General features: G+C 31.8%; 1 protein-coding gene across 4 annotated transcripts in view; it reads left to right on the forward strand.

The window, feature by feature from the left end:
- Window positions 1-26,177, forward strand: part of HBS1L (HBS1 like translational GTPase) — a 75,695-nt gene that overhangs the window by 12,170 nt on the left and 37,348 nt on the right. For 2 of the 4 annotated variants that reach the window (XM_010965609.3, XM_010965608.3), the window contains exon 4: window positions 1,577-1,771. In XM_010965609.3, coding sequence (XP_010963911.2) covers window positions 1,577-1,771 — 195 coding nt within the window. Of the gene's footprint in view, window positions 1-1,576; window positions 1,772-3,012; window positions 5,198-26,177 lie in introns of those variants that run through there. The other 2 variants (XM_045524422.2, XM_074368319.1) reach the window with 2 other exon arrangements.

Consider the following 26,177-nt stretch of genomic DNA (forward strand, 5'->3'; position numbering starts at 1 on the left):
GTTTGAGAATAAAACTTAATCTTTCCCACCTGACATATGTAAGTAATTGCATGGTAATAATAATAATAATGATCGTAACTAACCGCTGCTAACTGCTTTCCAAGTATTGTTCGAAGTGCCATTTTAGGTATTAACATATTTAATCTTCATAACAACCTTATGAGGTAGGCCAGCTATTGTCCTCATTTTGCATGGGAGGAAAATGAGACACAGAGAAGTAACTTGGCCAAAGTTGTACCAGCTAATAAGTAGCATTAGGATATGAACCAAGACAGTTTGACTGCGTATCTCTACTCTTTGTGTATATGTAAACAACAGTTGCTATAATTAATTAGAAGAGGCCCTGCTCTAGCTATATGAAATATTCTTTTGCATATTTAGTAATTCATGTATTTATGAAATAAGTGTAATTTTCCAGGTTTAGCTTGTTAGCCGAAAATTAATCTTGGACTCAGGTAAAACAGAATTGCCCGATATTTGAGGAATTTATATTTAATAATTTTAAAGGGAGCAGTGGAAAGGGTATTAAATACTTAAAAAAAAGAAAAGGATATTGTCAGTAGATTTCATGTTCAATATGTAAGCATGTAAAATGTCATGTAAAGTGCATTCTGTGAACTGGTTTCATAGAGTAAGGAGTCTGAAAATCTGAGTTCTGTTTTAGTGATTGCTGATTTCATAGTACCATGATTTTCAGTCATCTTATCTTTATGAATTAGAATTTCCCTGATATATCTGTCATAGAGTTATTAAAAGGATTACAAAAGCTATTTATATATATATGTATATATATAAAGTATTTTGAATTTGTCAAGTGCTATTCAAATATAAATTAATATATTCATCTATTTTTATTCAGTGGCCTCTAGGTACCAGGTACCATTTTAGGATCTAGGAATATAAAGCCTTTGCTCTCAATGGAATTTACATCATTAATGATTATTATTAGTAATTGCTTTTTATAATAATATAATCATCAGAAAATAATCATTAAAAATTTTGGACTTTCAGATTTAAATTTTTTATTTTTAAAATGAATGTCCATTCTCTTAATCTACTGAACTTCCTTATTTTTATGGCATTTTTATATCAAGTTATCTTGCCCATTTTTAAAGCATTGTTGAGGATGATTTTATTTGGCTAGGAAAAACTAAAGTTAGCTTAAAAGAAAATTTAAGGTAGTAATGCAGGAAATTTAAGAAATATATTTCGCTAACAAGTTAGAAATATTTTCATAATGAACACTACCTTTCTATACATATGAAAAATAACCAGTACAGACATCACTATCATTGACTGAAGTAGTTATTTCTATATACAGTTTATACTTTCTTCAAACATTAGTCAGTAGTACTTTGGAGACATTTATTATAGTGATTTCTTAATTATTGAAATTGTTCCTCTGATAAGGGGAGATAGGTATATTGTGGTTAAGAATAGAATCATTGTAATTTTTGCCAAAGAAAAACAAGAGTTGAACATCCTACTATTTCATATGCTTTTTTCAGTTTTGAAGATTGAAGTTTCTTTCATGACACCAGTTAGTACAGCTTTTAATTATTGTTGTCTATTCTAGCTCGTCTCTATTCATGCCTTGATCACATGAGAGAGGTACTTGGAGATGCTGTGCCAGATGACACATTGATTGAAGCAGTACTGAGGAACAAGTTTGATGTGCAGAAGGCTTTGTCAGTGGTTCTGGAGCAAGATAAAATGCAGAATTTGAAAGTCAGGAGTGAAGAAGCAGTATCTACAAGAAAGATAGCAAAAGGTATGCTTTTACTTGTTCTCTTTTAGTTGTTTTACAGTTAATACTTTAAAGAGGCTTTGATTTGCTTGAGCTGTTAAAAAAATGGGCAGAAAATTTTGTATGTTATAATAATTCTTGATTATGATGAATTGATTTTCCAATTTATGAATTTTTAAGCTGAGTGCTATGTTCCCTTCACTCTACTAAAGCCTGCTTTTTGGTAATTTCCCTGCTTGTTTTTGTAACTAATGGAATATAAAGGAAATAAAAGTAGATAAAAATAAGACAAAACACTTTTTGCTTCTTGTTAGTATCTTACAGATCTTTTTAATTATTGCTGTTGTTTTTTTTAACTCTAATGGGTCAGGAGATGGAAGTAATAGTCAGACAATGTTAGAAAATCCCTTTATGCTTTTAGCATTTAATAAAATATAATTTAATTTTATTTAAATATCATAAGGTATCATAATTCTACCATGCTTCTGTTTCATAGACAGATCTTTAATTTTAAATTTTTAGAATTTGGGGTTAAATTTGGAATTTAGTCCACATGAGAAGGGAACCACTTATATTCATTGGCATGATATTTGTCAGTAGGAGTGTGGTGATTTGTTACCTGGGTTGATATTTCTTAGAACCTGAAGATTAGATTTTTGCCACAACCAAATTGTATGTAGTCTGTTACTATGAAATAGGGGTCATTTTTATTTAAATTAAAAAAAAATTTATTTTGGATTGGGGCAAGATGCACTTTTCACTGACCAGTAATATGAGAATGAGTCTGTAATATGTCATCTATATTAATAGTTTTTCCTAGTTCATAGTGGAAATTATAGGGTATATTTGTTTGCTTGTTTTTAATACATAAAAAATACAGAAGACAAACTTTACTCTTTCCATTGGTTTTTTTAGATGTTTTGAATTTGAGACAATCCTGACTATAATTTAAGTATCTTAAAACCTTACATTATAAAATTTGTGAAAATTAGAACATTGACTAACTTGGTAATTACCTTTGTATATATCAGTGAACAAAGTATGAAGGTCACTTAAGATGGTTAAAGGAAGGTAAAATCCTTTATTTTTGTTTTTTAGAATATTTACTTTTTATTAAATAATTAAGTATCACTTCATTCATGTCATAATCAAAAGAAACATTTAGTAATTAAATGCCTCATTTCATGTTTCTTTTTGGTTGCTGTGACTGTCTTCTGCATATGTCAACCTATTCATCTGAAAATTAATGGCTCTTGTAAGGTAAGGAGTCTTATTATCTTCCTCTGAAGTTTCAGCTGATAATGTTCAAAACTCTTGTCCTCAATCTGCAGACCGTCTGGATTGCAGTAGCAAATCCTTTGATTTTTCTGCCCCAGGAGCAAAATATGGATTATGTCATAGTTCATCCATTGTACCAAGTCGCTATTTACTTTATAAAAAAAAACTTGACAGACCTAAAAGTGAAAAGAAACTAGAATCATGTAAGTTAACAAAAGAGCTGTCACTAGCTGACCTAATTGATTATATGCCAAGAGATTCTTGCAAAAGTCAGCCATCAGTCAGATTATCATCCACAGATAGTCTGGAGAGTCCACCTTCAAAGAGTATAGATGCTGATTTGTTTAGACCTCATGCATCTGAATGTATTTCTAAAGATGATTCTGCGTTCAAAGAAATACCAGATTTAAAATCCTTAATGATAAAAAACACAACACCTAATAACTATCTATTTATTCAAAATAATTCAGTTCCTGATTTGCAAAATATTCCAGTACAAAACAGCTTTGAAAGTTTAAATAATCCTTTGCTCTTAACTAGCTCTTTGGAAAATATGGCTGTTGATAATTTAAATGCTAGTAAAATGGCTGAAGTTGGAAGTGTTTCTTCAGTTGAACAGAGTGCCAAGAATTGCATATTAAGAAATGACAACTTGCAGTTTTCCCAATGTGAAAGTTCATCTTTAGCTGAACTGTTTCAGAAGCACAAAGAAAACAATCCAAGCGAATGCTTTACTTTATCTGATCTTTGTAACCAGCCATCTGCCAGTTTCACAGATCTGAGTTTGGGATCCTTCCCCTTGTCACAACTAGCAAATCGGTATCAGTCTTCAACTGGAATATCAGAATTAACAGGATCTCTGTCATCCTTGGCATTTCGTAAAGCTTCTCCGACAAGAGACCTTGAGAATTTGTCACTTTCTGATTTGATTGCAGAAACAATTGATGTAGACAACTCTAAGATTAAGAAAGAGTCCTGTCCGCTCAGTTTATCTGAAGTGAGGGCACCTGAAATAGATTTGAATATAGATCTCAGTGTCCTCATAAAAGCCCCAGATAATGTTCCAAAACCTGTAGTAGACCAATCCGTTGCTCCAACATCAGGAACTAAAGTTCTAAGTTCAAGGTTAGGGAAAGATTCCAATTCTGCTAAGGATAATAAGAAAAACAGTAAAGGCTCTCTGACTAGGAAACCACCTTTTTCTCTCTCTTGGACCAAGGCTCTTGCTGCCCGACCTTCAGCTTTTGCTTCAACACTGTGTCTTCGTTACCCATTGAAAAGCTGCAAACGACGCACCCTTGACCTCTATAAGAGTTTTCTTTATAGCAGACAAGTTCAAGACGTAAAGGACAAAGAAATAAGTCCTCTTATAGCAATAACACCATTTGATTTCAAATCAGCATCTCCTGATGACATTGTAAAAGCTAATCAAAAGAAAGCTTTTACTAGAGAATAGTAACAAAAGGAAAACTTGATAACTTTTGTAGAGCTCTTTCTTTTAAATTAATTTGACGTCTTTATAGCATTGCTTTATATTATGGGATTTAATTTATGATTTTTATATTAAAATTGTCTTAACATCAGTTGATAGCTTTAGTTGATACATATTTTTGCACTGAATTTTTTTTTTAACAATCTTCTTTAGTGATAACTGGCTTTAAGTTGATAGCCTATTGAGTGTATGTTTACCAAGTGCATATGGAAATTTGATATTGTGAAATCAAGCCTCAGCTATTTTTGTTTAAAGCATTCAATTTTATAAGTTTTTACAATGAGATGTTTTCTTTTATAAAATATTTTTGTGCTTTGTTCTCAAGTGAGAATGCTATCACTTGGGATTATTATAGTTTAGTGATGAAGATTTTTCTTATATGTAGCATAGCATCGCTGAGACAGTATTATATTTTAAAAAATTAATGATATCATTCCAATTTCATTATTTTCTGCAGGTGAATACTAAGACTTTTCTATTAGAAAATCTTAAAATTCCTGACTTTTAATAATACTGTGGAGGTTGTTGAAATACATTTTTCATGATAATAAAATGAAAATCCTTTTAAGGGGCCATGTACATATTGAAGATGGATTAATACATAAATTATTTTTATACATTTTCAAAACCATTTGTCCTAAATGCACACTTTAAAATAAATATACAGAAAGCCTTTTCAAGTATGGTTGCATGTTCTTTGAATAGATAATCTTATCAGAGCTCTTTAACTTTTTTACTATAAGTGATGAAATGTAGAGTTTTCCCTCTTTGCTGCTGATGGCTTGTATATACTATAATGACATAGTTTCAGCAACGGCAAATCTTTTAGTCAGTAGAACAAATAGGTAATTCAACCCTTAAAGCAGTCATCCTCAACTGGCAGCCAGAATCACTGGGGGAGTTTTTTTCAAAACAGATACTGTGGCTTCACTCCAGACATGGTGACTCAATCTCTGAGGGGTGACACTTGGGAGTGTGTATTTTCATATTGGTCCCCAGTTGATTCTGATGGGTCACTTCTACTTGGGAATCACTGCCTTAAAGAAATCAATAGAATGATAGAAATTACTAATGCTAAGAATAATATCCAGCCAACTTGAATTTTTAATTTGTATTTTTAGTAATTAGAAATACTAAAGAAAATTGCTAATTAGGAATTAGGTCTTTTGCATAAGAAGATGCTGCTATAATATTATTAGTATTTCTTGCAGAAAAAAATATATAAAATGTTATTTCTTAATAAAAATAAAATAGCTATATTTTCCCAGTAAAGAAATATTTTTCTCTGACAGCTACTTCACTATGAATTTGATAATTTTTTTTTGTATTTCTTGTATGTTTATTTTCAGGATGACATTCCAGTATTTTTAGCTGTATGTGATTTTTTATATCCAGTGTTTTGGTGGAAAAGTTTATGCCAGCCTTATGGCTTCATTGTTCTTGACCAAACACTTTTTGTGATGTCTTCAGTTCTTGTTTTTAATGGGATATTTGAGTGCATATCATACTGATGCTTAGATCATATAAATTACAGGTTATATTTTAGGATTGATTTTAAAGTTTGAATTACCCACCCCAGCTGCTGATTTTCTTTTTCTAGTCTTGAACCTTAATTAAACATTTTAGTAATTTTGAACTATTAGTCTATGACTCATCAGCTGGATTTATAAATGGTAGGCAGTCTCCAATTTGGAAGCAAATTGTATTCTCAGTGTTTGTTTGGAACTGTCAATAATTCCTGATGGATTAAATGCTACACAGGTGGTTCTTAAACACTGTTTAACCCATGTTGAAGTTGAACAGTGTTACTGTTATTTTATCTTCTTTTATAACTAATTTTCAAGTGGAAATACAGTACTTTTTAAGCCATATAGTAGGTTTTATAGCATGAACTGTATCTCCCTTTGTTGGCTGATGAGGATTGTAACTACCATTTAGAAAATTTTGTTTTTTAGGGGGAAAAATTCTATATTGCAGGGTGATAGGGAAGGTAACAATTTTTAAATAGCTCTCCCTATTTTTGTTGTCATGGCCACTGGTCTGTCAGGTCTGTACCTGACATGCACTTGCCCTGTTGACTAAGGAAGTGTCACAGTCTCTGAGATTCAGAGAGTGGAAACCGAGAAGACCCACTGCCCCTTCTACCCTTGGCCACTGGCCCTCGGTAAAGAGACAGGTGCTTGCTCGTTCGTGGATACATTCCTAGTGATGACTGTTGCTTGCACTAAGTGTATATTTGTACCAGCTGCTGTTTATTGACTGACTGCTGTCTTGGTAGCTCAGGTAGGCTAAGTGTTTTTAGTTTATTTTCCAGTTCCAATATCAGTTTTGAAGTGCAATGCCATTTTTATTTGTGTTATGATCAAATGCATTAGTAGTTTACTTTAGGAATAGAAATAATGTGATTATATTCTAAATGATATAAATGTGAAAGACATTTAAAATGACCATTTTTACTCTTCACTTTTTAAAATTTTTAAAAGAGCTGATGTTCATAGATGTTTTTCCCTCTTGCATTCTCAAGTCTTTGGTTGGTTTTTTTGGTTATGGTTCTTGTTACCATTAATTGTCAAGAACCAGGGTTTCAGTTTTGTGCAGAGCACTTTGCTTAGCTTTTCTTTCTTAATTGTTTTATCTTTGTCATGTTCCCAATCTACTGAACTGGTATTCTAACCCTTATTCCTCCCTTTAGCTTTGAATCTTCCTTTCTTAAACTTTTCTTTCACCTGTTTTCTTCTCATATTAACAGTAATACCATTCCCAATGTATTATATTTAATTTTTAGTAGTCAGTGGGAGGTCGTGCAACTAATTGTCACACCAAGAATAAAACTAGTCCAGTGCTTTTCTATATGTGGACCATTGCAAATAAACAAGTATACAGTCATATATTGAGGAAGAACTGTGCATCAAGTTTTCTGTTTTGTGTTCACACAAGTATATATTTGCTTGTAAAATCAGATTTATAGCAGCCTAGAAATTGTTTTCTATTACCTGAATAAACAAAGGTAATACAGACTGGACAGGGAGGGATTGGTATGACTACTTTACTATTATATAAGGCTCAGTGTATGCAGTTGTATATTATAACTTTAATTTTCAAGGTATAAAAAACTTGTCACATTTTGATTGTATATATGCATTTTTGTAAAAGCTACGTTGAAATAAATTATAATTCTGAAGTTTTCTTAAATCAAGTATGAAAACACAATTTATCCATTAGGAGTTTTTACATAAACTTGGCATTTCAGAATGGTATTTTAATAATTTATACTGAAGGTTTCTGTAAACAAATTGAAAAACAAACTACCTGGTTGTGAAGAATTTCTTTGAGCGTATTTGTCATTTAGAATTCCTGTTTTCCAAAAGGTAGAATTTTATATTTTTACTTTTTAGAGCTCACATAGAAACACTGTTAGAGTATAGGTTGTGGTGATTATGGGTAATGTGATTGCAAAGATGACAGTGAAAGGTAAAAGAATTGATAAATTGTACATTTCTGATGTTGACATGCCTGGTTTTATTACGTGACTTAAAGGAAAGCATCATTTTAGTTATAGAATGTATCCCAAGATGAACAAAGATGTAGTTCTCAAATGGGAGGGGAAAATGAGTACTTAAAACACATAATTATATTTATTATAGTGTGCATAACGCTCTCTGAGGCTGACATCTTTGTCTTCCTGATCCAAGCTGCCATCGCCCTCTGTTTCCTGTCTTTATTAGCAGTATCGCCATCTTCCAGTTGCTTAAGCCAGAAACTTAGTTAGCATCGTCCTTGATTGCTCTCCCTCGTTTACTTATAATTGATTACCAGTCCTATTACTTCTGCTTTACAGATAAGTAAATATATGTGTGTACATATACAGTTGATTGTTATATCTTATTTATAAAGTCATAAATTAGTGAACATTGAACAAAATGTGCAAACATTTACTTAGTGAATATTGAACCGTTGCTTCTACAGGAAATACAGGGTTAGGTTTCTGTGATCCTCTGGTCACATTTTTGGTCAACCAGTCAATACATAACCTTGTTTTATGTATCTGTTTAAAGAAACTTTATTTAATATAGATTATTTATATGTTATTGATTCACTGACATTAAACTCAAGGCCAGTAGCACTATAACTTAATGCCTGAACAAAGGTTATCTAACATATATCTTTTATTTGTAAGGCATATTGCAGCTGCCTTGTGCTTAGGAACACTAGACAGTGCTTCAGACTACTCTTGGGGACCATTTTAAACAGCAGAATTACCAACTAAAAATCACAATGTGAAAAATGTGGCAGTGAAGATTAGATCATGAAAAGGATACTTCTTTACAGTATAAGAGCTGAAACAAGAAGGCATCACCTTGTTCAGCCTGAACTGGGAACAGGCATGCTGGGCGACTCAAATACTTTGCTGCTCTGCACCTGTCCTCAGGAGACTGCAAAAGTTCTGCAACTAATAGTTTTGGGGTTACAAATAAATTTTAGCAAGTAGTTGAATTCACAAAGGTGGAATCTTCAAATGAGGATTGACTGTACATTTTTCGACCCACTGCTCTCCATTCTTATTGTTACTTTTTCTCTTAAAGTCCATTAGCTTTGGGTGGAATTATTAAAATATTTAACTAGCTTCTTTACTTCTCAGTTTATTTTCCCCAGAACACTTTCTATAATACAGCCAGAGTAACTTTTCCAGAATATAGCTCTAATAATTTTCTGTTCCCTTTTATAAACCCTTTATTTTATAAGACCTTTCATCAACTGGTTTCTGTTTGTGTAACCCCTTATCTAAATCCACCCAAGAACACCTACCTGAGTTTCCTCTGCTTCCATAGTGTTTGCTCTTCGCCCTCTGTTTCTCCTTCTGGTAATTAGCTCTTGAGGTTGTAGTTTGTGTATCACTTTACTCCTAATCCTGGAATAGGGGAACCTATTCCATCTGGACCCATAGTTCAGTGCATTCCTTTTATTGCTACCCCATGTAAAATCGTAAGTACCCCCTCACACACCCATACATATAGTCCCTTTCCCTTATTACTCTTTTTTATTCCTAACAACCCTTACATATTTGACATTGTATGTGTATACAGTTTTTATTATCTCCCCATCGCTCCTCACACTCTCTCCTCATGCAGTTTCTATGAATGTAGGGTTTTTATATGTTCATATGCTTATATGCCCCAGCTTAGAATGTATCTGGCACATAAGTGTAGGAAAGGATTTAAAGTAAAAAGTGAGTCTCACTCTTCAATACAGTCCCATATCTTGTTCCCTAGAGGAAGCTGTGAAACAAATCTGTGAAAAAAAAAAAAGTTCTTTTATAATCTTCTGAAAACATTGCTTGCATGTTACACACGTCAAGTGTGTGTGTGTGTGTGTGTGTGTGTGTGTGTGTGTGTGTGTGTGTATGTGTGTGTATAAAGTACCTCTACCCAAATGGGAGGATACTATAACACTGCAATATGTGTATCACTTAGCAAAGTATATTATACATCTTTGCTTACCAGCATATAGAGATTAACCTCATTCTTTTTAACAGCTGTGTAGAATTTCCTAATATATACATTAAAAGCCCCTGTTGATAAACGTTTTAAGTTGTTATCACTAATGACAAAGTGAGCATCCTGCATTTCTAGAAATTGAATTTCTAGGCCAATAAGTATAAACTTAAATTTTTTGATAGATACTGTGTAATTGTCCTTAATAGAGGTTCTGCTAATTTCCTTCCCACAAGTTTATGAGTGTTTCTATTTAAATTCTCACAGATAGGGTTATTACTCTTTTTGGTATTATGCCAACCTGATAATTGGAAAATATTTTTTCATTTATTTATATGTCTTTAATGAGTTAGGCTGACTACTTTGTCATATATTTAAATCTATATATGTTTCTTTTTCTTGGAACTACCGGTTCCTCATCTTTACCCATTTTTCTGCTAGCTGTCTTTCATAATGGCTTCTAGGAATATATATATATATATGTGTGTGTCTGTATTTAATATATTTAATTTTTATATTTAAATTCTAAGAAAATCATTTTATTATATGCATGGAAACTACTTTTTCTAATTCTCAGTTTGTCATTTTTAGAAGACAAATTATTTTATCATATTCAAATGTATTAATCTTTTCTTTCATGGGCTTTTGTTTGAAAGTTCTGCTCTACTACAAGATAATAGATAATTTTTAAAAAATTGTTCATTTCTTCGAATACGTTGGACAGGTTTTTGTTTTTGTTTTGCTTTTTTTTTTACATTTAAGTGTTTGGTCCAGCTGCTATTAGGGGGGTAAGGTAAGATTTTTCTACCAATATCTTTTCTCTTTCCAATAGCTGGATTTGTTATAGTTACCTTTGTTGCCTTACAGATCCTTTTTCTTTTTAATCTGATTTGAAATGCCATCTGTGACATACACTAAAGTCTTCTCTCTCCGGTTGTCTTACCTACTTTGGGACTCTACTATTCCATTTCTTTGTGTTGTTCTATGCTATTATCAAATTTTTAATTACTGCAGCTTTTTATTACTGTCAGTTTTTTAATATTCTGTAGGCTGTCTTGGTTTTTTTCCTCTCCTTTTTCATAGTTTTCCTGAGTTATCTCACATGGCTCTTTTTTCCACAGGAGCTTTAGAAACAGCTTGTCAGATTACTGGAAAAAACCCAGTTCTGACTGTTATTGGGATGTTTTTGGAGAAAACAGATTATTTAAATAGATTATTACATTATTTTAGTAGACTTTCTGGTATTGATCTAGTCTTGTAATATTGGAACATTCCTAATTGGTCATGGTGGATTATTCTTTTAATGGAATAGATTTTATTTGATAATATTTTATTTAAAATTGTTCTATATATTCATAAAATTGATTCACAATTGTATGTGTATGTTCTTTGTCAGGTTTTGGTTTTTCTTGTGATGGTTTTTTAGAGAACTTACAAAGTTTTTCTTTATCCTTAAATAATTTGAAGACCATTAAAATTACTGGTTTCATGATAGGAATTGTCTTTCTTAATATTATAAGGACAGTTTGGAAGTTTTAATTTTCTGAGAAAATTATCCATTTTGTCCAGGTTGACAAATGTATTTGTTTAGCATTGTAGCAAACATTGTCTTAATTTAAATTCTTCTGTGCTGTAGTTAAATCTCTATTCTTATTTTAAATATTGTTTTCTCTTCTCTACTTTTCCCTTCTGTCAGCTTCTTCCCCCCTTTTTTTTTTTATCTTATAATTTATTTTTCTTCCCCAAAAGATGGGTTCCTTGATTGATAATTGGTCCTACTGATTTTAATTTGTTGGTTTATGAGTTATGACCTAATCTCTTTTCTGTTTTTAATTTTCTTCCTTTCTAAGTGAACATTTAATTTAAATACATTAAAAATTAATATTAATTTATGAAATTTCAAACAGAAAATGACATTCATGAACCCACCATTTAGTTTCAACAGAAGGTAACATTTTACCACACACAGTTCAGGTCTCTCTCTCTGTTCTAAGAAATAAATTGTTAGATGGGAATCCAAGCTCTACCCTTCCCTCATTCCTCCTCACTGCCTTGAAGTTGATATGTGTTGTTCCCATTCTCTCTTACTTAACTTTTGTCTCTGTAGTTTTTATTTTTCTTATGAATACTATATTTGCTGTGACATGTGGGCTTTTTTAGGTTATTTTTTTCTGGGTTCTGTTAGAGTGACTATTATTTTCTGGATATTTTGCAATTTAATTTTGATTTCCTTTTTAAGCCAAGAATCTAAGTTAAAAAAAAAAAAATCCCAGGTTGTTGTGGGATTTTTGTTTGCTGTTTTCATTATGATTACTGGTTTCATTGTATTGTTATCAGAGAATGTGGTCTGTGCCTTTTACTTTTTGAAGTTTATTGAGTTTTCCTTTGTGGTCCAATGTAGTTTTATGATTTCATAGGTACATGTCAAGGATATGAATTTCATCTGAAGAACAAATTATGATATATTTCTGTTCCTTTTCAAATTTTCATCGAGTTCAGTATTCTTACTTAACTTCTGTTTCCTTGATTGGCAGTAGGCAGGGAGGTAAGTTAAAATATGTCATATTACTTATAGATTTCATGCTAAGTTTTATTTGCCCATTCTTTTGCTTGTGTTTTGAGTCACTTTGGTTTGGTTTGGTTTTGTTTTCTGTATTTGTGTATGATTGGATTTGTTAGGGACAAATAATTATTTCCCACTTATGGTGTTGATAGAATAGATGTAATACCTTCTGTCACTTAAAAAATATCCTGTTGTCTTTTATATTGATGTATTTTGATAAATGGTCTGTGCTTATTTTGACTTTGTATATACCCTTTGATAACTTGGAAATGTTGTAGTTCATCTTTATAATATAATAACATTACCATTTAAAAAAAATTACCAACTTTAAACAGTATGTATGTATTGATCTCATTATGAAAGATGAAGAAATTAACATACTTATACTTCACCTCCTCTTTATTTCTCATAATTTTGGTTAATATTTTAAGTTCTTAGGGAAAGTATTTTTATACCTTTTATGATATATTTAAACTCCTATTAATTGAATTATTATCTTTAGACTGTTTTTTAATGAGTCTTGGCTTTAAAAGTTGAACTCATCAGTTATACTTTTTCATACTTGACCTCTTCTTGCCCTTTATCTCCTGATATTTTTAGTCATATTATTTTTTTGTTGCCAAGATTTGTATAGTATTTTCCTTAGATTCTGTACTCAAAATTTCCTTTATTTTAAACCAGCCATAGTTATCTTAAAATTGCTTGGTTTCATGATTAGGCCTCTGTTTATCTCGTTTGACTTTGTCATCTTTTCTACCTCTCACCTTCCCCTCCCCCCAAAAAATACAGATGTTTGAAATATTTCCCAAACTGCTGAATATACGAAAATGATTCTGTGATCTATGCCTGCATTATAAATGATAGTCCTTGTCCTCTTTCTTTCCTGGAAAGCTTTGTAGACATTGCAGTACTGTTTTCTATTATTGTATGTTGCTAGCTGACCCCATTTTGCTTCCAGTGTGGCTTTTATTTCTGTAAGTAGTTTTTTTTTTTTTTTCCCCTGATGTATATTTCTTGTGAGCTCAGTTGGTCTACTTTTTAACTTTTTCTCCTGTTGTTTTTGTCATCTTTTCTTCTATCCTCTCTGTGTGTTGTGTGTGTATATTTTGGGGGGGGAAGTGGGATAGAAACATCTTTATTTTGTCTCTTTAACTGGATATATGTTTCCAACAGCCCTTGATTAGATTAAATACCCCCATCAGCTGTGAAACTAGATTGAGTTTAGAGGCTTGTGAATAATTTCTTCCTGGGTATGTGGTATGGCAGACCTTGTTCCAAAGGTTTAGATGCTTAGATATAATGATTCCACTGTCCATATTGACCTGACTTTATAATGACATACCACTGAACAGTCTAGGAGAAAACTTCTTTTAGTGTACTTAATTTGGAGAATTTTTCAGTATTTTTGTATTTTTAGAATTTGGAATGGGAACTTAATATCTATATGAAAATGTTTTATCATGGTAATAAGTTGGAACTCTTTAATTTCTAAAATAATGTATTAAATGTTTATGTATCTCTTTAACTTAGGTAACATTTTAGTTTATTTTATTAACATATATAATATTGAAAGCAACCAATAGCAAATACAAATAACCTTAGAATGGGTTATCATATAATTTTGTTATACATTTATATGGTTGGACTGCTATAAAGTCTTTATTTACAGAGTAAAATTATGAGACAATCTTTATTTTCTGATGGTATTTTCTTTGCCTAGCAAGGGGAAATATACTCCCAAAATTATAAAACTTAGTAACAAGTTACTCTTGGGTTTCTTTTTCCCCACAAAACAAAATCCATAAATTGAAATACCTATAGTATTATTGTTTGAGAGGAAAATTCTTGGCAGAAAAATCTAATTCATGGTTTAAAATTTTATAATTAGCCAACTTGAAAGAGAAATAGTTTTCAACAAAATGGATATTACTGTCTGAAATAAAGCTTAATTCTTTTGATTGCTGTTGAGGCTTTTTCTAACATTGGGTTTATTGTGACACTTTTAGGAAAAATAGTTGATTAAAAAAAAGTATGCGTTACTTTTGAAAAGAAAAAAGTAGTTGGTTTACAAATATGGAAAAGGAATCATGTAATTTAAATTTAACATTTTATATGGTTCTTAAAATTGATATTTCCATTGCCTCACAAATAAAGTAGCCAATAAATGTTTATATTAACCAGATTATTAAGAAAGTTGCTTAAAAGTATTAGAGGCTTCGGAGAAATACAGGGCAGTTCAGCTCCTCCTTTTGATAAGATTTGTCTTAAGTAGTATTGGTTTGCTCATACTGTTTAGAAACCTGTTATGCATCGTTTTCCTTTCCCTTTGAATTTAATCTAGTTGTCTCTTCAAGTGAAGTTTTCATTTACAAAATAAAGCCTAATTTTACATAATGAGGATATAGTTATTAGCATTGTTTTGCTAGTTTTGTAGTATTAATAGTCTATTAAACAAATTTCATATAGTGTATCTATATACGGCTATTTGAATATCTGTAAATATAACTTGTACTCAGATCATGATTATCCTGTTCTTGAGTCTGAATGGCAGTTTGTTCCCTAGAGAAGGTACAGGAAATTAAAAAAAAAAAGGATAAAGCAGATCTATAAACAACTGGAACATGATCATTTTTTTTTCTACTTGTTTATTGTGCTGTATTGCCTCTTTCTTCAACATTACCCAAGTAACTAAATAGGAGTAATAATGATGTTAGATTTTTAGAAGGAGATGTAACCTCTTTTTTTCTCCCTTCTCAGGTCAAATGTATTATGAGACTTTATCCTTATCCTGGAAATAAAGACTGATTAATTTGAAAAGTCTGTGTTACAAAGAAAAATTATTAATATGAGATCTTATGAACACTTCTAAATCTGCATGAACTTTTCAGTAATATCCTTAAACTATATATTTTATTTTGCTCTAATCCTTTTATGTAGGGAGTTTAAAATAGGCATATTTAACTAATTTTTGATGTCCCTTTTTAAATGTATTTTTCTTTGAAAATTTTTTCATTAATTTTTCTATCACTTAGTAATTTTATTCACACAGTTAGAAGAATTTTGTACTTGTACAGAAAACTTCAGAATTAAGTGGCTTTCTGCTTTAAAATTATGTGGGCTTTTGAAAGGAAGTGGTTTATTTCAGTGAAAAAGCTTAAGTAGTTCAGAATGTTCTGATATGTCTTAAGATTCTCTTTGTATATACACCTACACTGGAAAAACTGAAGCACTAATTGCTTAATTTAAAAATAATTTGCTATAGACTCTCAAAACAGCTTATTTTCTTCATGAATAGCCAGTAGCTTATAAGAATTGCATGAATGTTAAATGCAGTATTCTTTTAATCCTAATTACTTTGCTTTTTAGTAAACCATAAAAATTATAATTAGATTACATGTATTTGTATATACTTTCTTATTTCATTCCAAGGCAATCATAAATTCTTTTTAATATTTTTTGAGTGCTTGGCATGTGCAAAGAACTGCTGAGTATTTAACAAGGGATTAGAATTAGAGTGGGAGCAGATAAATACAATTCAGGTTAGCCAGCATTTATTACATTTTCTTTTTATCAGAAAAAATGTGGTAGCCTTTGGGAACATAGATTTAAGTCCTAGACTTTTCCCTGGAACTTTATGGTAGCCCCTCAGGAGATGAGGCTGTTTAATAGAAGCACCAAATAAAGCCAAGGTGTTTTCCATGTGGACATGTTGCCTGTTTCTTTTTCTTGGCTATGTGTAAAAGTAGTCTGTTCTGGGAGCTGCTACCTCCTTAGTTAACATAGGGAAGTGAATTAATACATTGAGTGTAACTTTGTGTCAGGCTTTGTATGTATTTTATTTGATTATTATGAAACTGGGAGGTAGGTGGAAGAAACTGAGCTATTTCACACAGCTATTAAGAAGCAAATTGTAACTCAAACTGAGGTCAAACTGAATGCTCTTTTCATTGTTATATATTACTTGCAATAAATTTTTATATTGTAATGACTTATCTTTGTTTCCTTAAGATACCAACAAACACAGTCCCTTGTTAGGGAAACAAGTTCTGTCAAAGAGACTTTGGCATTCCTATGTAGAGAATTGGTATCAATTTCTAAATTCTTGCAAATTAGTGGTCCTCAGAAATGAAGTCCTTTTCTAGTTAATTTAATTTTAAATCACTATGTTGCCTTTGATTCCTTACTTGAGCAACAATTCTGTTTCATTTAAAGTCTTAAAGAATTTAATTTTTTAATAGTTAATAGCTTGGTGCATCTTTAAGCACATGCTTTAGTAATGAATAATAGTGTTTATTGAGTAAAGCTATAAAATCCAAATGAGCCGATGGATACCTAAGCCCATTATTCAGAATTTAGAACTAAGAGCAATTTGATGCATTTAAGCAATAATAGTAGGCAATATTAATGAAGACGTACTACACACCGGATATTATACTAAACTCTTTATATCTGCTATCTTATTAAATATTCACAATAATCATATAGAGTAGAAATTATTTTTATCCGGTGTCAACCAGGAAGCTCTGAGGCTGAAAAATGGCTACACACCTTGCCTAAGGTCACAGAACTAGTAAATGGTGGAACCAACATTCAGAATAAGATGCTTCTAATACTAAAGCTCTTCTGTCTTTTATAGTTTGTGTATGTTTCTAAATATAGGGAATGCCAGTTCTTTTTTTAAAAAATGAGGCCACACTCCACTTTTTAACCCATTTAACCTAATCATGTGCTACAGACATTAATTTTTTTTTTACTTTGTTAAATTTTATTCTTAATTGTGGTAAAATACACATAACATAAAATTTACCATGTTAACCATTTGTAAGCACAGTTCAGAAATGTTAAGTATATTCACATTGTTGTGCGCCCAATCTCCAGAACTTTTTCATTTTGTAAAACTGAAACTCAGTACTTATTCAACAATTCTTCCGTTTTCCTCTCCCCTAGTCCCTAGCAACTACTCAAAGCCCTTTTTTTGGTATGCCAATTAATTTAGGCTACATAGTATTGTTATTTTATTTAACTAAATGGCTATTATAGGAACTTAAGTTTTTCAATATATTTTTACAAAAAATGCTTCAGTAAACATGTTTTTACATTTTGTGTGTTTTTTCAATTAAAAAAAAGGATTTTTCTAAAGTAGTATTGCTAGATAAAGTATAGTCATTTTTAAGGGTTTTAGTATGTATTGTGAAGTTACTTTCAGAAACATTGTACCAGTTTACTTCTAATGTTTAATTGTTAATCATAATAACATTGATAGCATTAATGTATAAGGGATAACTATATTCCACAGAAGGATTTTATATTCATATTGAAGTCTTCATTCATGAATAGATAAGAATCAGAGATGGAATATGCCTTTGGGAGGGAGGGATTGTTGTGATGAGAGTCACCTTTGTGTCCCTGAAAATTGTGTCCATGGTGCATTGTGCATGCTGTTATAGGTTGGCAGTGTCTAAATTATCATTTTTTCATGAGAAAATAGTACCTAACCTAGAAATTTCTATCAGAAGTAAAATAACCCATGGCACAAAAAGAGTGCTCAACAAATGAAGTTAGTTCAAAAAATAAAGTGTTCTTTTACTACCACCTAAGGAACAAGTACTGCTAAAAAGTGATTGTGTCAGTCTAATGCATTGAGGTGCTTACATGATTTCCATTGACCTTTTTTTTGGTCATTCATGATATTTTTATGTCAGCCCTTTTGGGGAAAATTACCTAGCCTCTTTCTCCTCATGTAGCCACTTTTAACAGCCTGGTATAGATTATTCCATGCATTTATTTTCATGTAATTGTATATAAAAATAGACACATATAGGGATTTTTCACTACTATTCTAAAAAAAAAAAGATGTATATTTTCCTTATACTGTCCACTGGAGTATTTCCAATGTATTCTTTGATTATATAATATTCCATGGTGTGGCTGTATTACAGTTTATTCAAGATTTCCCATATTGAAGGACATTCATTGTATTTCCAAATTTTGCTTTTGTGAACTATGCTGTTTATAGAACATCTGTGTCCATAGCCTTAAAACTAGGGCTTTTGAGTCTGTAAGATAGATCCCCTCTGATGGGATTGCTGGGTTGAAAGGTATACTGTTCGATTTAAATAGATGTGGCCCTTGCTTAATGAGAGGTAACGTTCATCCCCCTTCCAGAAGTGTGTCATTACTTATCTTGATTTTGGACATTGCTGCTTTAATTTGCATTTCTGTGACCATTAATGAAGTTGTGTATGTTGTCATATATTAGCTTGCCATTTGAACTTGTTCTATGAATTGCTAAGTATATCTTTTGCCCATTTTTTAATTGAGTTGTCTTTTTCTTATTAACTGGAAGTCTTTTTATATTATAAATATTAATCTTTTATTAGCATATGCATTGTAAGTAATTTTCCCAGTCTTTATTTTCTTTATGATTTCTCTTTCTACAGAAAAATTTAAAACCTTCATGTTACTATATCTTTTTCCACTTGCCAGGTTACAGTCTTGAATTAAAAACAAAAACCCTTAACCTCTTTGTTATACATATTCTAAGTTTTCTTTTGAGAGAATTATATATGATTTTTTTACATTTAAGACTTTTAATTCCTCTAAAATATATTTCTGTGTAAATGTAAAAAAGGGTCAAAATTTATTTCCTTTCAGATTTTTATTAGAATTTTAAAAAGGCATCAGCTTGTATGCCGTGACCTGCAGCATGTAGTATAAAAGAAGGAGATGGTAGCTTTCAAGTTAGATTAATGTTGTTTTGCAACCTAGCTCTTTCGTATGTTATCTGCATGACCTTAGTAAAGTTACTGGATTTCTCTGAGACTTGGTTTTCTTCATTAAAATGGCAATAATATTATCTACCTCAAAATATTATGATAGTATTATGATGATTTATCCTTAATCCAGCTTCTACCATGTAGTAGTCTTTTAAAACAGTGTTTCCCTTTCCTTCCCTTTATTAATTGCTTTAAAGTTCATTATATTCGTTACAATGGAGTTATTTCTGGATATGGGATAATATTGCATATTACCAAGTCTTCTTAAGTTATTTAGGAATGACTCTTTGTCCCACATACGAATTCAAGATGATGTCTGGAGATAGTGTATGATCTATTGTATATCTTTTTAAAACTTAAATTTATTTGGAATTAGTCAAATACAGTAGCCTCTCCCTGTCTTTACAGTCTTATTGTAGAATATGTCAAAGCAAGCGTTTAGGAAAGAAATTGAAGACTAGGTTGAAATAAGGATTAAGTTGGCCTGTGTATATGTGTGTATTTTACAGTCACTAAAACAAAATGGTGTAAATGACACCTAAATAATGAGAATATTAATGAAATTTCACGCCTTTTTAATTTGATTATTAATACTGGTTAAATTTTCATTTATCATCTCTTGCTAGTTGGACCCTTTTCTTGAAATTTTCAGCAAGCTTCTTGTAAATGTTTTTTCTTATTTCAGCTCATACGCGTAGTTTGAGCCTTTTATTTCCCCTGTGCCTTTTCCTCTACCTAAATGTTTAGTATTTTTCTGATTGTATGACTAGGAGTTGTTAATTCTCACTGCTAGTTTCTACAGTAATTTTGGAAGAGCACAGGTACTTGTATAGGCTGTTTGGATTTATATTCCAGCAGAACCACCTATCTGTTAGCTGTGTGCCCTTAGCAGATTACCTGTGTCACAGTTTTCTCATGTGCAAAATTAGGATAATAATAGTTCTTATTTTTTAGGGTAGTTTTGATGTTAAATGAAGTCTTATATTAAGCCATTGTAGTATTTCTTGGCAAATAGTGGGACCTCATTAAATTTAGATTACTTGATGTTGTTGAGGTATTTCTCAAATATACATTCTTAGCTTTGCCCATAGAAGCATCATAGTGAAGTTTAAGACATGAAGGGTTAACATGATTTGTTAGGGAGTTGCTGGAGGATAGGTAATTCCAGGAATGATGATACAGATGAGATCTCTCAGGGAGAGTTTAGAGTAAGCTAAAACAGGCCTATGGAGGAATGGTGAAGAACACCGATACACTTGTCTAGTTTTCTTTAAAAGAGTTTTTATGTTTACGGTTTCATTCTGTAAAATAAAAAGGCTTTATTTTTTAGGCTGTTGTATTTCTGGTCTAAAAAACAAAATTTTTTATCACAGCAATAATATTTACAAGTGAAATATAAATGGCTTTTTTAAAGGAAAATTACTAGTAACACAGTATTTACTTTATTCCTTTCAACTTTTGAAGTAGCAAGAATTTTTATTAGTCATAATATCATAATTTAAATTAATGGCATATATTAGATTATAAAATTTTGTGGGTACTACTTCAAGGTACTGTTCAGTCTAATAAAAGGTTGAAATCTGTTCATCAAAAGTTTTTTAATTTTTAAGAATTGCTAGCTCAGTGATATTTATAGAAAATTGAGATTTAAAACATTTTTTCTTTTGTGTAATAGGAGACGGATAATGTATAATGAATTTGATGAGGCAGGTTTTTCTATATGAAGGATGTTTTAAAATAATTCATACTGAACAAATCACAGTGTGGCTCTAATATTGAAGGAAGTGGTTTATTCTCTGTAGCCTAGTTGGTGTACTTTCTGAATGTACATCTGATAACTAGAATTTAAATGTGTAGTCAGATTCAGTGAAATGATTTCCTATTTGAAATAGTTTTTCATTGAAAATTTAATGCTAATTTCTTTGAAATTTTGAAAGTCTTTTGTGTGTACCTATATTGAAACATTTATAGGAACAAAAATGATTAATGGCAAAAAGTGTATTTACCTGGAAGACCTCATTTTTAAAAAATAATCTTAAATGTTTTTTAAACCCTAGGTGTTTTGATCTGAATGACTTTAAATTGTAAACTTGTCTTCTATTTTAACCATTTAATACAAAAAATAATTTCTCCCTTTTGAAGTCTTTCAAATCACCTATTAACTTACTGTTTTCCTTAGTGTAGAAAAAGGAGGAAACGTCACTCATGATTTTCTTACCCAAAGACAAAATCTTGTGTTTTCCCACATTTCCTTTCAGTATTTTTATTCTTTATGTTATTAAGGTTTGTACATACAAATTATTATACATACAGTTTTGTATCGTGTGTTTTCCCTCTTCATTTTCTATCTACATGCACATATTTTAAAATGTAGAATCAATTTTTATATCCCAGTTAGATTCAGAGAATACTTTTAAAACATTGATTAAAAATTTTGAAAGGCATTTTAAATTTAAAATAAAAATTAGTGTTTCTGTACTAGTGTTTTCACATCTTTGTAGGTACTATTCAAATTTGAAATTATTTAATGCCATCAGCTAAATAAGCTTATTTTTAAAAAATACCCTTGTAATACCTCTCATGTTTAGTTTTGGATTTTATATTGAACAAGCAAACTTTGGCTGTTTTGATGGGATTTAAGAATATTATTTCCTAGAGAACTGTTTTCACTAACTAGTACCCTATTTGATGTGTGTGATAGTATTAAAATGTTCAAAGATTTTACAGTTGATGTCATTTAGATATTTAAAGATACACATATGGGAGTGAGATTCTCACTGAATAGGCTAAGTAGTTACTTTTAAAAATAGGAGGTTGAGGACAGTAACCTTAAAAGGTCATTTGAACTAATTTCCTGACCTAAGGCAGGCCTTCAAGCATCTTTTTAGTTAGAAACCTGAAACCAGTCAACAAGAATAGATAGAATTTGCAAAGAATATTAAACTGGATTGGACAAACTGTTTAATTTACATGAACTTCACTTCTTCATCTATAAAATTAGTTTTATATCAGTTAAGTCTTTCTCAACTATTTTTTCTGTCCCAGGACATCTGAGATGTAACACTTTCTTATAAGCATCAGTATTTGTTAGTGACAATGATTTTCAAAGGAGGAAGGGTCAAGAATGTACTTGTTTTCTGATCTACCTTCTCCCTCCAAACTGAGAATCACTGACTCAGAGAATATATTGCTTTTTTCCATATATAAAATTGTACAATATTAGTAAATATTTGAGTGCCTAATATGTACCAGGCACTGGACTGGATCTTGTGGAAAGTATTCTAAAAATACCCTTCTGGAGCTCAGAGGTTAGTTGGAGAGGTAAGGCACATACTTTATAATGATATTTTATAACACAGATTGAAAACAACACATGCTACATGAAGATATACAATAAAAGTTTTTTATTTCAAGTCACATCATTTTGGCTGGAGTTATCATTTTCAAGAGTTTGGAATTATTGTGTGTGACCTCAAATTGATGGCATTATGCTATGATGTATGCTTTAGACCCTAAATATCACTTTCCATACCTAAAATTAGCATAAGCAAAAGGTTAAGAATATAGTATCCAGATGTTTGTTATTGCAGGAAGACTAGCAACCTATAGTTTCCCACTGGAAATTAAAATTGTACTAAGCAGAAACTTTTCTTTATTAAGCTGAGAATGATTTAACTGCTAGGCTCTAACTATATATATTCTTAGGAGATTTTGAAATGCAAATGTTAAATGAAGTCAGAATTATTGATTTTAACATGAACTTATCAGAAGTATCTGAGTAGACACTAAAATCACAAAATCATGATCTGGACAAAGCATTAACATTTTATAGAGGCACTTACTTGAGCAAATTTTGTATACATTTAACTTCAAAATAAACCTGATTCAGTTATCTTGGGAAATCCACTTCCATGAAGTCCTGAGGAGGTGCAACCAGAAACAGGGTGGAAAGAAGAGGGTGGCTTGGAAACAGCTTGGAGAAAGGAAGCAAACTTCTATTAATTAGGCATGTGATCTTTAGAAATCTACTTAAATTTTCATCTATACAATGATGGACTGCACCAAATGACCTCTGATAATACAACCTTCAAAATTGCATGCTTGTATGAACCTAAATTCCATGGAAGGTCTCTACAAGGAATGTGAACACTTACTTTCTGCCTGCCTCTTTATTAGTCAGAGTTCCTTCATTGACTACCTTCTCACCCTTCATTTTCTATAAGTTATTTCATCCATTCCTAGGTCTCAGCTTACTTCATGTGTTTTACTGGTGCTCTCATTTCTTCTGCTCTGCAAACTTGATTGTCCAGGTTTCCATCCAGTTTCTATTTGTCTTGAAAGAATCTCAGATCCAATGTGTTCTATGTTCATATCTAATTTACAGTCCTAAGGATTTAGAGCTCTATTTTTTGCCTCCCTAACATTTAATTCATCACCATGTTCTATTAATATACTGTCTCTCATGCTTGTCCTTTATTTCCTGTGCTATGGTACTTGCTCAGCTGTAGTCACAGCACTGTGGTCTCCTGCAAATTTCTTTTAATTTCTTTGTCTATATTTTCGTTCAGTCTTTCTGCATGTCTATCACGTCTAGAATGAAAGCTACCTGAGAATAGAGATTATTACTCATCTTTGTGTCCCCAGTACCAAGAACATGTTGTAATTTAACTTGCAAAACTCAAAAGACCCGAGATAGTATCTAAGCACAAAATATTTGTTGGCGATCTCCATCTGTTTAGGAGGAAGCAGTTCCTCTATGGACTGTTCTAATTTTGCACTTGATGAAGGGACCGTCCAAGAGAAGATCCTGACCAGCAGCCTTCTCTTAGTTCTCTGCAATATATTCTCTATTTGGTAATGGCATAATCATCTACTCTTCCTTGCTAGAAAATTTGGGAACTGTTTTTTCTCTTACTTCCCTACATGCATTCAGGCATGAAGTGTTCCTAATTTTACCTTTGAATATCTTTTAAGTAACCCTTTCTCCAACTCCATTGTTCTTAGGTCAGTTTGTAGAATTTCTTACACATAGTAGTACAACAGTCTTCTAACTGCTCTCTCTCAGTCTTCACATTTTAAAGCACAATATGGTGTGTCACCTCAATGTTAAATTCTTCTAGTGGCTCTTGTATTTAAGAATCAAGTCAAGTACCTGAATGTTATACATGGCCCGAAATGAGTTGCCAGTTTTTCTATCCTTAAGTCTCACCCACTTAAACTCTTTTCCTATATCCCAGCCATGCCTATCTTCTGTCCGTTGCATGCACTGTGACATGTTCCCCCATCCTCTTTTCCTTGTTTTTCCCTCCAAGATTCATTAGGCATCTTTTGAAGGAAACCTTGCCTAATTCTTTGAGTTTGATGGGTTAGTACCTTTCCTATGTACTGTCACTGTACCTGCATAATAGCAGTTCACATTGTAATAATGTTTGTGTGGTATCTCTATTAGACTTACGTTTCTTGAGGATAGGAGTCATTTCTTAGTCTTTGATCCGTCTATTCTAGGACCTAGAACGGAGTCACACAGCTGGCATTTCCCTCCTCCCCCACCATGAATTAGTGATTGTCAGAGAATGATTTGTGTCTGTAGATTCCCTGGTGTCAAATGAGGAAGAGGAAGTTGATACTTCGGTGATATTAGAGGCCCACAGACTTGTTGCTTTCTGTCACTGATGTGAGTCATTGCATACTTAATATATGCCAGGCATGGCTCTAAACACTTTACTTGTGTTAACTCATTAAATTCTCCTAACATACTTGTTAGGTAGGTTCTGTTATTGTTATCATTTTATAGATGAGGAAACTAGGCACAGAAAGAGGTTAAATAATTCACTTGAAGTCACATAACTGAAGTGACAGGGCCTGGATTCAACCCAGGCTATCTGGCAGCAGAGTCTATTAAGTGACTACTTTACCAGACTCTTAAGTGACAGTGAATCGGAGGATTTTGACATGTAACGGTTATTGGAGTTCCCCTATAGGGTATGTAATATGTATTTAATTCTTTTGCTAATAACTCTCTAGAGCAGTACTCAACTGGAGGTGGTTTTTGCCCCACAAAGGTCATTTGGCTATGTCAATAGATATTTTGGGGATGCTGCTAAACATCCTGCAATACATGGGACACCTCCCCCGCAACAAAGAAATATCCTGCCCAAAATGTCAGCAGTCCTGAGTTTGAGAAATCTTGCTTTAGAAAAGCTGAGGCGTGCAGGATAGATTTTACTATGAGGTTCCCACCCCCTCATAAGAGGTTACATGTTCAAGGAAGTCACATTTATTATTCCCTTTAGTTTTCACCTTCATTACTTTAGGCATTTATTAGAGCACTGAAAGAGCTACCAGAAAATGATTTTGTTTACTTGATTCAGCACTAAGCAAACATATAAATGATGTACAGTGTATTAGATATTTATTTTGCAGAAATAGAAATATCCAGAAGATTCAGTTCTTGCCATCAGGAAGCCTCAGAGCCTAAACAAGGGGGTTACTTAACACAAAAGACAAAACTATTTAGAGCATTACTTCCAGCCTTACTAGAGCATTCTGAACGTAACGTTGTCATTGGATGAGTGATTGGATGAACTTTGTTCCTTTGTTTCAAAACATGAAATAAGAAAAATCAGGAGCATCTCTGAGGAATATTATAGAAATAAGTTTTTAGTGTTTTGAAATGTTTTAATATGCTTTTCACTTAAATGTTTTTAATTATAAAAATTGTATGTAGTCATTGTAGCATAGAAGTATGTAAATTTTGAAATGAAAGTCACTTCTCTTTCCTAATATCACTTTCTAGAAGTAATCACTTTAAAAAGTTCCCTTACATTCC

This window comes from Camelus bactrianus, chromosome 8 (assembly GCF_048773025.1).
Source record: "Camelus bactrianus isolate YW-2024 breed Bactrian camel chromosome 8, ASM4877302v1, whole genome shotgun sequence".
NCBI classification, from domain to species: domain Eukaryota; kingdom Metazoa; phylum Chordata; class Mammalia; order Artiodactyla; family Camelidae; genus Camelus; species Camelus bactrianus.